General features: G+C 33.7%; 1 protein-coding gene across 1 annotated transcript; it reads right to left on the bottom strand.

Moving 5' to 3' along the window:
* Window positions 1-4601: 4601 nt before the first annotated feature.
* Window positions 4602-11739, bottom strand: SYT4 (synaptotagmin 4; the record flags this gene model as incomplete). The annotated part of the gene is made up of 4 exons (XM_084252800.1): window positions 4602-4909; window positions 6228-6348; window positions 7998-8812; window positions 11706-11739. 4 exons carry the CDS (start codon window positions 11737-11739, stop codon window positions 4602-4604), a joined length of 1278 nt encoding a protein of 425 aa, XP_084108926.1.
* Between the last annotated feature and the right edge of the window lie 5838 nt (window positions 11740-17577).

The raw sequence follows: 17577 nt of genomic DNA on the forward strand, positions 1-17577 counted from the left end.
CTGCTCAATAGGACTTCCCAGCTTCTAGCTCTGTGAGCCTTCAAAGCTACTTGATTCAGTTCCTCAGTAATTCCATGTTCTTAAAATCTTCTGCTAGATGAATTTTGGCAGTTTGCTAGGTTAGATTCTGTATGTTTTGTACAACTTCAATGTTGGCATTTCAGATCCTGCACAGTAAATTTCCAAGTCAAATTATATCCTAGTTGCTTTTAAATTTTATCTTCTTGACCTTGGATGATATCCTATCAAGGATGCAAAATCACTTCAGTAAAAGCTTAAGAGTAGAAATCAGGAGCATAAATCTAATTCTCTAAAATATAGCTCATCCCATAACTAATTTGAAAAAGTTTGGGAACATCTGTTATATTTATCTGGCTTCTCATATATAATAAATTATTTCAGAATATGAAAAAGTTCTTTACTTTTGAGAGTACAAATATATACATAAAATTCCTGAATATTTGTGGGTTTCACAATGTTTTCCAAATAATCATTAACTTGACTCAAGTCTGACATTCATCATGGCTCAGATTTTCACTAATTAAATATTCATAGAGTTTACTTTGTGCAAAATCCTATCCTCGCTACTGCGGAAGCATGAAGATCAATGAAAGATATTACTTCCTTTTTGTGGGAACTTATGTGAAACTAGTAGCATATATTTCCAAATAATCAAATTATACATTTATAATTGATGCTTTAAAAAGAAATGAGGACTATCTCTATCTGCATCCAGGGAATGAGTGCTAGGGTATAATGTATGGTAAGACTGTGTTTATTTAATAAAGCAGAAAGTATTGATATATGGACATATTTACTCACATTAAAAATTAGAAGGAAAAAACTGAAACTTTCAAAAGTCAGTATGTATGGAAAGAAGGTAACAGTTGGGTGTAGTAATAGGACAAAGTCTTCTGTTAATATAATTTGCTTAAAAATTTAAATTGGAAACAAAGTAAATATTTTGCATAACTATTAAACAAAATTGAATTTAAAATTATTTTTTTAAATAGGATAAAAAGCAAACAAAAAATTTTCTTAAAGGAACAATGAATTGATGGCAAAATTACACAGGAACCATTTCAAAAGACTTTCAAAAGCAGCATCATAACCATACATACCTAAAGAGATGTACATTAAGAATGAACTACCCCTAAAGTATGTTAAATATTTTTAATTTTTAGAAAGCATGTTGCTGATAAAAGGTTAATATCATTATCCTTTTTTTGGTTTAGTTATAATTGGCTTCAATTATGATTTCCTCCTTTATAATTTTATTGAGTTATTTACATTTAATAACCACACATGTAACTGTATGATTTGATACATTTTGATACATGTATATACCATGAAACCATCATCTCAACCATCATCTCAAATGAACATATCCACCAACCCAAAAATTTTCCTCCTGTATTTTTCCAGTTGTGATAACATAGAACACCTCTGTGTAGATTTGTGCTGTAAAGACAAATTGATCTTCCCATTGATGAAGCCTGTTTTTTGCCCTATACCTTAACAACCATCTGTAGATGTCCTGGGATTTCTCCCCCCCCCCACCACCACAACAGTTTAAGGAAAAATCAAACTTCCATTTCCTTCCTATTTTACTAATTCAATCTATTCAGTGCAAGGATATGGAAGGAAATGAAAAACAGTAAAAAAAGCAACTATAAAAAATAGGTAATGAAAGATTAAGTTGAGAAATAAGATCATAAAAATAAAGTAAATGAATGGTGATAGAAGACAGTGGGAAAATAAACAAAATATGGAAAAGAGAATAGAATGTAGAAAGGAGAAGTCAAATAATATGGCATGAGCCCTTTAGAATGTAACAGACCCAGCTGATGAGGACTCTCAAGAGAGTGTTATGGAGGGAAGTGTGTGGAATGCTGTGAAATCCTTTTACTTACTATCCATGTGCATTTGAGTCAGTAGCCTAGGCATCTCAGGTTTTACTCGTGTATAAAAGGGATTATTATACATGTCCCAGATGATTGTATTGAGGATTAAGCAAAACTAAAATAAGTTATATGGACTATCTTGGTGCTGAATCACTAATGTTCCCTAATTTACGCCAAGAAATCAATCAGGGAAATTTGAGAACTTAGAAAGAAATGACATGAGTCTTATTACAGAATCCATTGGCAGAAAGTTTGAGTTGAAATGGGTTGGGCAAAAGCAGCATTTTATTCATGTCTTACAAACATGGTCTTACAAACATCATACAGAGCTGGCACAAAAGAACAGACACCATCTCATAAACCATGCTTCCTTCCAAATCACTTCTATTGAGTTACAACATCAGAACAAGTCAGTTACTGAGTTACACAGTTCTTCAAACATGGATCCCTCCCATTAGGTGGGGTTAGTTTGGCTAATCAGACAAACAATTAATTTACATGTTCAATACAGAGCAGAATTTGTAACAGAATTCAAGATATTCACATTGATATTGTAATACATTATAAAACAGTACAATTTTCCAAAGATGAGGGGCTCACATACCCCACCTGTTTTTAATTTCACTCTAATTTTTCTTTTCTCATTTCTTAAAAGCAGTTGTAGGTAATTGTACTCAACTTTTCACACTCAAAACACTTTAAATAAAAAAAAAGCTATTTACAAATTATCTATTGAAATTTTAAAAGTAATTGTTGTTGGTCTGTTCCACTTAAAAAAATCCTCCTCTTCCAACAACCATACTTCACTTGGTACCACCACTATCTTCTGGCTGCTGCAAAGGATACTTAGCACTGACTCCGCACAACTTCTCAGAGTGCCAAAATATATTCTTTTCCATGGCCCATGATACCAAATATACATAAATCAAAAGGCCATTTGACTTTTCCAAGCCACGCACTGACAACGATTCATTTCAAGTTGCTTTCACGGAAATGCTGAGTGGAGCAAATGCTGTAGGTGACTTTGTAGTGGAATGCAGACAATGGTTGGGGGAATATTCCTTTTTTTAATCCTAAAGTCATCTTTAAGCACAAAAGGAGGTTGGTTCCAGTCTTTGTACATACAGAATGTAAAACATTTTCTTTACATTAGGCATTGTCATAAAAAGCATGTATAAGTTGTTTTGAAAATGCGTTGTCAAAGAATTTACAAACACTGTGATATCAAACACATTCTCAAAAACTGCTAAAGTACTGACACAAAACCTGACTCAAAATGTAAGTTTTTCAGTAGACTTTATTTCTAACTTGCATATTTAATAATTCAACTGTACCCGAGTTTCACTCATACTTCTCTAAAAACTCAAATATGGTGACGTCACCTCAAGTGAATTCTTTCCAAATCATCGCAGGGCACTGCTATACTCTAAAAGATTTGTAATTAATTGCAGAGCCCTGGCACTAGAAAACGGTACAAGACACAAGTCTATAAACTGTACCACAGACAACAGCTCAAGACAAATTAGCCTAGAAAAGACAGTGAAACACATACTTTGTTGTGCTAATTTGACAGCCTAAATATATTTTGTGTGAACATATGTAAATTACATTAGGCTTGCTGTATAACTAGTTTTGAGTCTTATTACTTAGTTTGATGGTTTAAGTAATGTTTTATATATGGCAATGGTTAAAACTTCACAGTCTTTTTTTCCAAATGGTAGCTTTAGTTCCTTCTTGGGAGAACAAGCCAAATGAAGACTTAGTCATGCCCTTTCTTTGTGCAAGGGATAGCCTTGAATGCACATATGCATACTATACATATTTCCTGTAAGAAAACAGCTTTTCTAACTGAATTTCTAGCTGAAGTTTATATCTTTACCCACTGACTAATTCGACAACTTCACAAAAAAAGAAATAGGGCTTTCTCAGGCCACACTGAGGATTGTGACAGGCAGTGATTATTTCAAGGCCGTGGTTCCTATGTGAGATTATATTTTACAACATTTTGACTCACATGTAACCTTAAGGGAGAGAAAAATCATTTTTCAGCCACAGTGTTCTCAACTCAGCCCTTTGATAATGTGATTTCTTAGCTTGTTCACTATCCTTTAGAATCAACCCTAAGTTATTTCTCTTTTGATAAAATTCTACCAAATAGATAAGAACAAAAGAGAAATGACTGTATACTTTTCTATGCAGGACAACCATTTACACATGACATAATAAAAACAAACTAGAGAACATTTCTTCAACATCTTTGGATTTAAAGAAAAATTGATTTTCCCACTTGAAGAAAAATGGATGAATTTTCATAAGAGAAGACATGCTTTTCACTTGTAAGTCCTAACAATTACACTGACTTCTGGTGACATGTTCCAATGAGGTTACCACCTAAACCACATCCATAATATGGGATTGTAGTGCAATATTCATGACATTCCTCTACAACTCTTATATGTATCACTGGTAACCCGCAGAGGAAACTGAGTATCTTATGAAAATTTATCCAATGTCTCCAATAAAGGGGGAAATTTTCATGATACACATTTACAGTTACTTCCTGGTCTGCTAATTCAATCCATTTCTAACCAAAAAAAAAGTAGCTTGCTGTCACAAGCTTGCAATCACTTATCAGAAAGAAAGAAAATTGCTCCTTGCCTAATAAAAATTGTTAAGTTCCAACTCATGGCTAGAATGCTAACCGTCACAGAGCATATGCCACTTGGCAATTTGTCTCCTGGGATAGTCGCAGATCTCCTTCCAGTGCTCTCCACCGGTTCCTTCTGCTGCTGCTCCCAGGACCAACCGCCCAATAACCTCATTTCTGGACCCCCTTTCAGAATCCAGGACCAGAAATTCAACACTTATCTCTTCAAGACCCTCACAAGGAATATCAAAGACAAACAGTTCATTGAACACTGCATTAGGTGTGCATTTCTTCACATGAGTCTTCTTTTTGGAGATCCTCTTTTTGGCATGGTACAGGTTCACTTTGACATAGGGATCTGCAGTGGTACACAATAGATATTACATTGAAGGACCTTGACTAGAGAGCGGCAGATTAACTGCAGATAATGGTGACTTTAGAGATAACCACATGTCAATAAAATGTGATTACAATGAAAATGAGTCATAGTAAAGTAGAAACATGGGTAAGGCTTGGCTTCTCTACTCTCAATAATTTGAAAATAAGAATGTGTAAAATAAGAGGGAAGAGTTCTAAGCCAAAGGAAGAGAAAGGAACTAAAATGACAGAAGAAGAGATAACAAAAGGGAAGAAAATTAAGTGTTCTAATATAGATCATGATTATTAATAACTCATTCTAGAGAATGGGATAAAAGAAAAAAGGCATTAGACAACAACTAATCTTACTAAGTAATATGATGCTGAATAGGTCTCTACCTTCATGACTTGAACTGCATTTCCTAACAAATGGGCATTTAGAATTCACTAAGGCAATGCCCTTTTTGGCTTTAATTTTTCTGCAGTTCTTTAATCACCTCCCTATGTGCTTCCTATTTCCCAGTGTTGACACCTAGTGTTTAGGACTTAGGATCATGCAACTTTGTCACACTTTTAATTGTAGTACCCCCCCCTTTTCTAACAGTAGTATATGGATTAATTTTAATTTCTTACTCTAAATCTTTAAGATCATGTGTTCAATTTTCATTATCAAGTGATGATGATGGTGGTAACATTGGATGACATTTAATAAAGTATATATTTCTAATCCTCACAATGCTGCTCCAGGTAAGTATAACATTCAGTTCTTACGAAGGTTAAAAAATATATGCAATATTACTTGGCTGAGAAATGAAAGAATTAAGATGTGAACTCGAGATTATTTTAACTCATATATCAAGTGTTCTTTCTCCTCATGCCATACAACATTTTTTTTTCAAGTTAATTCTTAAAGCAGATACATAAGGAATTGTAGGAAAGACAAAATAAAATAGCAGAAGAGTAAGGGAATGTAGGTTTTTAAAATACTAAAATTAAAAACTTTTCTCCAAAACCTCAACTTTACTGTCATCACTGTATTTTTGGCAATAGGTTCTCATGTCTACAATCTGCTTCAACCTCTTCCATTAAATATCTACCATGTATTAATTTTGGCTTGGATCTTAGAACTCTCTAGTTTTCTTCTTCCCCCTAAAGGCATTGGCTCACATTATCCTTCCATAATCTGAGAAACAAAAAAAAAAATAGTCATAGAACTTATTATTGTAAATAAAAGATCAAAACCATAGGTCAATGTTAGTTGTAAACTATGTTGTCCAATATATTATAGCTGAGCCTGAATTTTTCAGAAGCATTCTTACCTGAAAGTCCAGACACATCAGATTTAGGCAGATGTCGAGCCTTTAAAACAACCACAGTGAGAGTATTGGTGGTGGACTGATAGCAGAGAGAGATCAATAACTCACCCCGTCCTGAAGACTTCTAAACAAAGAAAGATAGGGTATAAGAATTTTTCAATTTTAAGATTTGTGCTCATATAAACTTTTGAAGCAACGTAATAAAATTGCTATTTAAATATTATTTTCCTACTTATTTTTGTTTTAATCCGCTAAAGAATCCAAGAGTAATTACAAGCTTTTGTGCAGTAGCCTCACCTCCTAAAAAACAACTGTCTGCCATCTTGTGGTTTTTGTAGGTACTACAAAATGTTAAAATTTTTAATGAGTTAGCCACACCCCTTATTAGAAATGTTTAAAAGGATATTTACAGCATCCCTACACATAGATATTTGTAGTTTTTGTCTTTAATTAAATCTATACTTCTGGAAATTACTAACATAAATCAAAATTATTTGATTTGAATTTCTTTAGCATGTAATTTTATGAATTCAGACCAATTGAAATGTATTCAAACCCTGGCCACACTCCAAGCCCAGAGGGTTGATTGAGTTAGAATCTTCATTCACCACACAGAGTCCTTTTTTAATACAAAGACTTGTTATAGAAAATTGTCTTCATTTTTTTAATGCTTTCTCTTTGGACATTCCTTCTTAGCATGCCACACAGATTTATTTATTTATTTATTTATTTATTTATTTATTTATTTATTTATTACTTTAACGACATTAGCTAAGATAATTGAGAACTCAAAAGTATAACTTTTTACTGAAAGTAACAAAATGTAAACTTTGGGTTTGGATTTTAACTAATAATGATGGCTGGGCCCAAGCTCCTAGAATGTCAATATATAATTATACTACAACTGACACAGTGTAACTGTATGATAAGTACTCCAAGAAGAACAAGGGAGCAAAGCTTTATTCCCACTGTGACAACTAACCATATCTGTTTCTCAAACCAGCTACTCAAGAATTTTGGAACTTGACTTTCATTAATTTCAAAAAGAGCAAAGGCAAAGATATATTCAAAATGCGCTTTATGGTATTCTATAAAATTATGCATTGTAGTCACAGGTTTTTTCAAACGTAACAATTGTAATCAAAGTGGGACTATGACCAAATTTGACTATTTGGTGCCTTATTATTTTCTAATAATCTCAAAACTACTAGTATAACATCAAATGAAAAGTAACTCCCTATTATACAACATAAAGTTGAACATTTATAAGTCAATATGATGTGCTGTCTCCTCTTTGAAATGCAATTCATGGAAAGTCAATATAACTTCCTCAGGATAGATTGATTCAATTTTAAATTTCTATTTCCATTTAAAATTCAATTATGCTGACCTTGAAATAACTTTGCCACGTTACTTATGAATAAAAAAATGCTTGCATTTTAATTTAAGTAACAACCTTTGTCACAATGCTTGATAGAAATTAACAAAAATACTTCTATAAATGACATTTAAAGGTCCATAAAGAATACCTACTTAGTTTATACCCTCAAAATACATCAAGCATTTCAGTTGTGGGTTAAATTTTCAGTTGGGGGTTAAATTAATAGATAATTTCCTTTATCTATTCTATTCCCTTGCTTCCCATTTGATTATGACTAATAATTAAACATGGTAAAGATGGCATGTATAAACTTATTTTAATGAAAATTCTCTAGACACAAAAAGCTACAAAATGTTTGTTTATAAATACTTTAAGCATTAGAAATGTATTACCCTAACGTTTCTCTTGATAATCTCTCTGTTCATTAACATTTTTCCATCAGATAATTCAATTCCTGCAAGGGGAATAAGGACTTCTCCAATGATATCATCTCTTGAAAACCTGTCAAAACTCAAGATTGTGAAGTGCAAGGCCAACTCTTGGATCTGAGTGTAGAGGATCCCATAGAATGTAAAGGTCTCATCAAAAGCTGGGTCCAAGGTCTTCCTCAAAACTCTGGTTTTCACTTTATGCTTCTTCTCTGGGAGGATCGTCATTTTGATGTATGGGTCAGAGGTCATTGACTGCTCATCCATGGCTGGCAAGCCACGGGCTTCCTTGATATTTACAACAAATGCTTTCTTCTCAAAGTTGTACTCTAAAGAGAAGAAGAGGGTTCCCAGCTTCTCTTGTTTTTCTTCTGAAGTAAGGGAACTGCTGGACTTTAAGCTATCAGGGGAAACAGCCTCTTTTTCCCCCTCTGAAAACTGCTTCGGGGTTACATTTTCCAGATCAGAAGGGCTGCCAGCTTTGAGATTGGTTTTGGGAAAATTGCCATTGAGATCTCTCTTCTCAAGGTCTAGATGCAATGAATTCTTTGGCACAGCTGGTTTATTCTTAATTTCATTTTTGTCATCTGCTCCAAATTTCTTTTTGCTATTTAGGTTTTCAGGGTAAATATCAACTCCCTTTAACACATGCACAAACTTATATGGAGGAGTCTTGTTAGACTTCGATGACTTTCTCTGACAGCAGATCCATGCAAACAGAGAGACTGTGAAGACCAGGCCAAATGCACTGAAGATCCCCACCACTGTGGGGATTTCATCTGAAAAATCAAATGACCAATAATATACATTAAAGGAGCAGAGTTGGAGATAGGAGTCTATTTGAAAAGCACACTAGAACTGACAATTGCTGTAAGTTGCACAGATTGAATTACTTTCCAACTGCTCTGGGTATGATTTATGTACACATTTCACTTTCAGGAATAAGCACAACCTTGTATGACACACAGAAGAAAAAGTATGATAGAAACTTCTTTGTTTCAGTAGTTTTTCATAAATACAATCAAAAGATAAAACTGAGCCTGGGTCATGTTTGGGGAATGCTAAATGATCCTGACCAACCTTTGTTTTCTCAGATAATATGAGTCAACTACAGCAGTTGGATGGGTCAGTACTAATTTCATTATGCTTTCATTGTCATTTTGAGGCTTTCCAGAAGCATCAATTCTTACTGACTATGAAACTTTAAATGCACATTCTTCAAACATTATGAGATTCTATATTCTCAGTAGTGCTTTACCCAGAACTAAAACAGCAAGTATCAGTGGTTCTGGTAATTTGAAGAAATGGTAGATTATTAACTGCCATTGTCACAAACTCATTATTATTATCCACCCAAATTATGGAACAGTGGTAAAAGTAAAGTATGTACATTTGGGGGGAAGACTAAAAAAAAAAAATGAACAAGAGGATGTTATTATTATATAACATAACACTACAAATTCCTTATATACCAACCCAAAAATCCTCAAACCCTGAATTAGCTCAAAATACAAATTAATTACACCTAAAAACTGAACAACAGTTATAAATGTATCATCATTCTTTAACATGTAATGAGCAAAGTGAATATAGATAATTGAGTTCAATTTCATCCATAACTGATTTTTCCCAGCACATTTCCACATGGCAAATGGTAATCAAATTTAAATTGGCATCTTTCCCTTGAATGAGGGCACATTAAATTACTGACATTAGGTAACAATGATTATGCAGGAAGCTTATCATGTCCCATATGGAAGCATATTTCTCCAACAAATGATTAGTAGCAATGTGTGAGTAAAAGCAGTATTGCTATATCTGGACACAGTGCATCAACTGAGTCAATGTTTAATATAATCAAAGAGAATGTGACCAGTGCAGCATTATCTGTATTTAGTTCTGTTCCAATCTGTTTTTAATTCCGAAGAGTGAATAATAAAGTTAACTGTTCCAGTCAGGAAAGGGTTAAGACTTGTTTTAAAAACCCCTGGAAGATCAATCTTTTGTTACTCCACACCACATCCCCCAAAATCCTCTGCTTACCTACTTCATAATCACAAAATGAACTCAAAGAATATAAGATTAAGAAATGAGTAATAACAGTTGAGCTATATAAGAAGATAAAAAGCAAGGAGAACAAAACAATAAAGATTCTGTTGTATAGCTGTATCAAGAAACTGAATCATGAGGAGGTAAGATAAATCTTTGACTTCTCCAAGTAGAAAAACCAGCAAATGCTAAGGAGAAGAATGAGTTGAGAGCTAAAGATAATCAGTTAAACTTGGTACTAGCTTTTCAGATTTTCCTTCTATTCAAGTCTTTGAGTGGGGAGGGAGGGATTGTGCCCACTCCAAGGCCAGGAAGCAAAAACAAAGTCATGAACGAAGGCAATTCTTTAGCTACTGCCAGAAGAACAATAAAAGCAATAGAAAATGATTTTTTTCTAAATAGACTTATGACCCAAGCTAGAACATAATTTTCACTAGCGCCATCTCTGAAAATGACTCAGTATCAGAAATTTTCTGATTTTCATATCAGGAATTGGAAATAAACATCACAACATTATAAACTCAGTCACTCAAAAGAAAAGCTGTGAAAGAAACTCATTTATGAGTATAATACCATAAATTGTTTCTATTTAATAGTTATGGTAAATGGTGAAATACTCAATGTGATATGCAAAGACTCACCTATTCCCTATGCATTCTCTACTGATAAGGTTTTAAGCTTTTGAGAGCAAAGATCTCAGTCATTTCATTTAGTTAGATAACAATTAACATGCATTTTTAAGTTATCATTCCTTATTCACAAATTTCTCTATAATTCCCTGATTAAAAATACTTGGGAAGTAAGTAAAACTCTGACCTTTTTCCTTTGGAATAAATGTGTTCTAAGAATACCACTTTTTTTTTTTATTTTGAAGAAGTACATCTGATTTTATTTACTGAAAGAAAGGAGTGCAGTGGTGTTAAAAAATGGTATAGTAAAAGACAAACTGCATTGGGAAATAGGAATCTTAATTCTAGTTTCCAGTAGCTTTAACTAACTGTATGACCTGCAATACTTCTCTCTGGACTTTGGTTACCTCACCTGTGAAAATGAAATAAAATGAGCTGGCTTATATCAACTATCCCCTTGAAGTCTAGTATCATCTGTGCCTTTCACTAGCGAGATATCTTGAGAACACAAGAAAAAACAGTATAAAACAACAACATGGTACACTTTAAGAAATAATCCCAAACCCTTAGTATAGAAGTTGCTTCATACGGAAATCACACCCTTATGTAATCACAGAAACATTGACTTACCCTAACAAGTTAACCGCAGTTTTATCTTACAAAAAAAGAATCACCTACAGAATTAATGAAATCAACAAGCAAACAACGGATCCCTCTTTCCTTTACTCAGCGCGTGCTGCAATTTAAAGAGCTACCTGGATGGTTATGAACTTCCTGGATGTAAAATATTCCTAGCGGCAGACAATTTAAAGAGAAAGATACCAACGAATGGACAAACAACAGAGATAAGCCAGAATTGCTCCTTTACTGTTCCGATTTTTCCTTTGCAGTTTACCTGGGGAATCTATATACAACATCCCGCGGGGAGGAGGACACAGCCTACTCCCGAGTATTCAAGGAACAACCACAGTCATAAGTTCAGTAACTTGCTTACCAAATTCTTCCCGGCTGGTAGTGATCGGAGCCATTTTTTTGCTGCGTTTCTGTCCAAGGTGCTGAACGGAAAACTCCCTGGCTTGATTCACTTGCCTGGATCTGAAGCGCCGGCTTTCCCGAATGCTGAAAACAACAGCGCAGAGCCCAGGAGACCAGTGCCTGGAATGGGAGGAGGCAAAGAAGGAGGTCTACTCGCCCTCGCACAGTGATTTGCCACCCCTGTTCCTGTTTTGGCTCTTCTCAGAAGCTCGTCTCTGAGACTCCAGACGTGGCTGAAACCCGAATTGACGCAATCCTGACGCTACAGGGTTGAAATCAGCACCTGCCCCCACCCCTCCTCCCTCCAAGCCTCTCCTTTCCCCTTCCTTTTTTCTTCCTCTCTTCTCTCCTGAGGATTCAATACACACACATCAATTATTTTAACTGTTGGACTACTGGATATTAGCTTTGCTGTTGTGTGGGGACTCAGAGGCACATGGAGATGAACCCCGAAAACTCAACCCTGTCAGTTTCTAATAAACAATCTCCTTATCATCTAGATTAGTAAAAATGCATCTGTGAGTTATCAGAATAATGTGATTTACTGAGACGATATAAGGGAAGAGTAAAAGATACCATTTTTTGCATCAACTTACCCATGTAAAATGCCAGAATGTATTTTCTTGCTTTCTCGCTTTTTCTTTGATATATTAACCTATGTTTAGAAAAACCCAGGGCTCATCAATCCATTTGAAACAAAATTAGTTTCCCAAAAGACTAATTTATTTTCTAATAAATTTTTAGTCTAAACATTTTTCTGATGTTGTTGCTCCATCTGTCTGTCATTCTCTTCCCTTTAATATCTGACATTTGACCAGTTAAAGTGCTTAGGAACAGATGGGAATAATCCCCTCTGTATTCAGATTCACTCTTAGTTATGACTGTTGCAATATAATGAGTCTGCTTCTGGAATAATATTTCTGTTAAAAGCCCTAACTTCTAACAGGATTGTGCAAGATTGCTACAAGAATCAGACAGAAGCCATCTAAAATGTCATTGATAATTATTGGTAATTAATTAAAGTAAAACATTTTTTTTTTCTGAGCTGATGACATTGCTGGGGCTGAGAAATAGGGAAAATTCCGGGTCAGATTCTAATTAATTTTAATCTAGAGTGTCTTTTTAAAAGAAATGTTTAGTGATTTTCCAAAGGAGAGAACTCAAGCTATAACTTCAATAGTCAATTATTGCTCTGCAAAGAATTCCTCTGCTTTGGATCTCAATAAGCAAGTGATATTCACTATGTGCTGGCATGGGAGCGATATGGAGGCAATAGGTGAGTCTCAGAAAGCTACTGTAAAAGTGACAGGTTTTTGCTTATTGGCTAGCGGGAGTTCTAAGCGTCAGGACTGTGTCTGGGGAGAAACTGGCTTCAGTCTTTGCATCATGGAAAATTTTCTAAACCAAAGTCCCTTTTCTTTCCCTTTCTACTTACTCCCACATACTTGGCATTTTAACATTCTTCCAACAGATTTTTTTTTTAAATCTGATATCTTTGTGCTATGAAGACACACAAACCAATTTACTGTATTTAATTTTTCTATTGGCAGAATATGTATTTTGTGTGTTTATCTATCCACTTCATCAGATTATGTGTCCCTTGGCTATGTTTACACCTGTGGGATTGTGCCATATAAAGTACCAAAAAAAATCATTAGATAAAAGGGTGGCATTTATTTGTGATGCATATCATAAGTAGAAAAAATATGGTGTGAGGTTTACCTTGTATGCTCTGTATAAATTAGAATTTCTCTCATTTTACCTTTAGATGGTAAAATTTTATCTAAAGCCTGTCTAGATTGCTTAAACTTTATTTTTACAGAACCCCACTCCACCCTGGGTTGTTTCATTTCTAATGATACTCTGGATAAGAATACCTCTTGCCTAGGGCTCCTGCTTTGTGGATGTAGTAAATGTTTGATTGCTTCATTTTAAAAGGAATTTGAAGATAAATATTATTAATTTAAATGTATGAGGTTTCCCTCATTTTCATCTGATAGATATCATATTATTTAACATCCAATCTTTTTAGATTCTAGAAGCACCAGATGAATAGTGGAATTCAGACTCAAAAGGGAGGGAAAACCTCTAAGTTTCTTAAAACCAATATTTGCACCCTACCACATTTTACATTGTCCTCTTCAGATCTAGCAAACAAGCAATCAATTCGATGACGTTAGCAATGCCGGTCTGGCCTGCGGACTTGAAAGGAGGGGTTGTTGCTAGGTAACCAGCTTTTTGCCACCCAAAACACACAGCCTAGAACAAGTTCCTGCCCTGAGAAACACAGACCGTTCTATACAAGTGACAGTGTTTACCTCATGATGATTCTTTATTGAAGTGGTTCACTGTTTTCCCTACTTTATTTGCGATTTCAATTACAAACGGTGTGTTTAGATAGACAGAGAGATAGAGAGACAGATAATATAGTAGTTTTTTTTTTTTTTGAGAAGCATTAGAACATTTGAATCCGATTTGCTTTTAAGAAATCCCATTGAATTTAAAGACTCATTATATGATTGTTTTAATAGAATTACTGAGTCATTACTGATGGATAGTTAGCATTTTATACTTGTTATTATACAATGCTATTCAAATTCAGGAAAAGTTAACTGCAAAGTCTATTTTTCATTTTTTTCTTACAATTGCCATTTGCATACTTTTTAAAATCTCCTCTTCTAAAACAATCTAAAGATCTCTTTGTATATTAGAGCACTTACATTTTTGTACTTTTATGGCATTTATAACAATCAACCTGTGGGCCTCCCTGGTGGCGCAAGGGGTTAAGATGCAACCTATGAAGCAATCCACAGCCTCTGCAGCATGAATTTGATCCACAGCAGGCCAGGGAGCAACCCATATGGCACAGCAGACCTCTTCTGACTCGCCCGCTGCTCCCCTCAGCAGTATACTTCAGTCAGTCTGCCTGTTCTGTTCCCCACTCTGTCTGTGGTCAGTCCTTTCACTCCCCATGCCTCTGGCCTGTACCCCAGCTCTTGGATGCATAAATAAATGAATCTTAAAAAAATAAATTAATTAATTTTATTATTTTTATTTTAATTTAACAGTTTAATTTATCAAGTTTCTTGATACAGTTTATAAATTATAATGATTTGATATGATTTAATATGATCGATTTAATCTGTTTTAATCTTGATATGATTTAATCTATGTTTTCCCATTTATTTCCTTAGAAATATCAGTGGATGTGTTTAGAGGTTTCTGGCAAGAAAAAGAAAATTCAAAAGGTTTGAAAATGCTGTGATGATCTCCAGTAATCTTTAGTAATACCCAGATTAGTAATACAAAGGCATTTTACTGGTATGTGGGTGGAGTAAAATGGAGTATCTGATAATGAATAATGGATAACTATTCCAATGTTCCATATCATTCTACTAAAAATGCTCACTCTGATGTTGATGGGACAGATTTATATGACAAGCACACCTAACTCAAAATTCTGCAACACAAATATTTTCTCAATTGGTAATGCAAAAGTTTCTAATTCTACAACTTTTTACTTTTGTTTTCCTTCAACTGATTTAACATTTACTATGTGTCAATCTACTATATTATGGTAGAGGGACATGAGTGAAGAATTCAATAGTCCAAACCAAAAGTCAAACAAAGATCAAAACCAAAAAAAAAAAAAAAAACCTTATAATATCCTTTCCTTTTTTCTCTTTGAAAGATACATACTTATTACAGACTTACTGCTTCCCAAGTTTTTGCTAAGTAGGGGAATACATTGGGCATGATGATAAATATATACTTGCTCTCAGGGACCTTACAGACTACAAGAGGAAAGAACTGGGGGGAAACATATTATATTCATTATACATTCATATATATGTAATGAATTATATTCATATTCATATTCATATTATATTCATATTTCTTTTACCAATACTTTTTACCAAATCAGGTCAGCACTATTCCACAACCATGGCTCTCTATAAAATTCAGTCTGTCCTTGTCATTCCTTTATTTTATAGATTTACTATGATGCTTACTCTCAGATTTCATTCCAGGGTCGGACAATCCACATCTTCTTTCTCCTCCAAGGGAGAAAGTTTCATTATAGTATGAATATTCTGACTTATCAGCACTCAGATTTATTCTGATTTAAATTATAATAGCACTGTCTCTAGTGACATATTAGACATACCCTGGACTGTTTGCCAACAATTCTCCAAAAAGTTAAAGATCTTCACAAATGATCACCCCAAATATTCCAAAAAATTCCTATTTTTCCAAGATCTTTTTAGTTTCAATTGTTTCATAATTGCTGGCTTTATTTTGTTTTTATATTCCAGACTGCTTTTAAGTTGTAGTCATTGAAACAACTCCTCTAATTATTGGATGTTGGTCCTCCAACAAGATTTTGACCTGGTATCATCCTAATAGTTTGTCCTGCTTTAGTTTACTTTACAGTCATTTCTGGTTAACTCTTCATAACACATCCATCCTCTATCTTCCAAACTATTTCTAAGTGAGACTTCTCTTTGTCTTCCAGTAACAATAAATACTGGGATATTTTTTATGTATACATTAGAAAGTGTAAGAGCAGAAGTATATTTGGCTTTCCATTTAAATAATGGAGGCTAAAGAAATGATTTTTTCCTTAATAATTAATGCAATATATATTATCTTCAAAATTTAATGTTAAGCCCTGGTATAACTGACAAGGATAAATGATTAATATATCACTAGGAAACATACAGTCTAGTATAAGACCAATTATAACAAAAAAAAAACAGGCAGCAAGGATAAAGTTAAAATGATATAAACATAACTAAGAAACAGTAAAGTGTATTTTATCTAAGTAGCATAAAAGATTTACAAGTGAGATATGCAGTATCCACAGAAATGGATGGATCTTGAGGTAATTATGCTAAGTAAAAGATGTCAGAAAGTGAATTATTTGATTGTGGAATATAAATAACCAAAGAAAACAAACTGGTAATGCATAGGAAAGATAATTCTTAGGTTCTGGGAAAAATTTACTGGATACCAGAGGGAGCGGGGGAGGAAAAAGTAGGGGTTAGGAAGATGGAGAGAAGACATTGGCTGTGGAGTTTCTATTGAGGGTAAATGAAGCATGTATACATATATAGGTATGAAATTGCATTCCCAAAATTATATAGTTATATAAATAACAAGTTAATAAAAAAGTAAAGTATGTACTGTTTAAAGTACCAGAAAAATAATTAAATTATTAAAATGTGGATGTAAAAACTTTAAAAAGTCATTAAAAAACATTGAAGTCATTTCATATGCAACTGATCTTGACAAAAGTATGCACAGCAATGTAAAGGTAACAGTTTTTAAAGTTTGTGTTCCAAATAACTCACTGTCAAATACACAGAGCAAAAATGTGATAAATAATAAAAAAAAAAATCAGAAACATAACTTCTCAATAGACATTGTCATTTTTTCCAGCTTCTATAGATCATCATAATTCCAACTTTGACCACTTGTGTAAAGTAATTTTACTGACAATTTCCTTTCAAATAGTAAACTAATATTTTTTTGTCAAATAGTAAATAATTTACAAATCATATAGACTCTTACAGTGCAAGGAAAATTTCTCAAACATTTAATGCAAAATTACTAAGGATTTTAAGAAAGGTGAGAAGATAATGAAGTATATATTATTTTATTACAAGGTATGGACCTAAACATCAACACAAAGCAAATTTCAAGGATTATACATTAGAATATAATTTATGGAAGTAATCACATGTATATATTAATGATCCAGCCATCTTCATTTATACACACACACACACACACACACACACATCACAGAGAAATTTTCACATAGGAAC

This window comes from Talpa europaea (genome assembly GCF_964194135.1).
Source record: "Talpa europaea genome assembly, chromosome: 13".
In the NCBI taxonomy this organism is placed as follows: domain Eukaryota; kingdom Metazoa; phylum Chordata; class Mammalia; order Eulipotyphla; family Talpidae; genus Talpa; species Talpa europaea.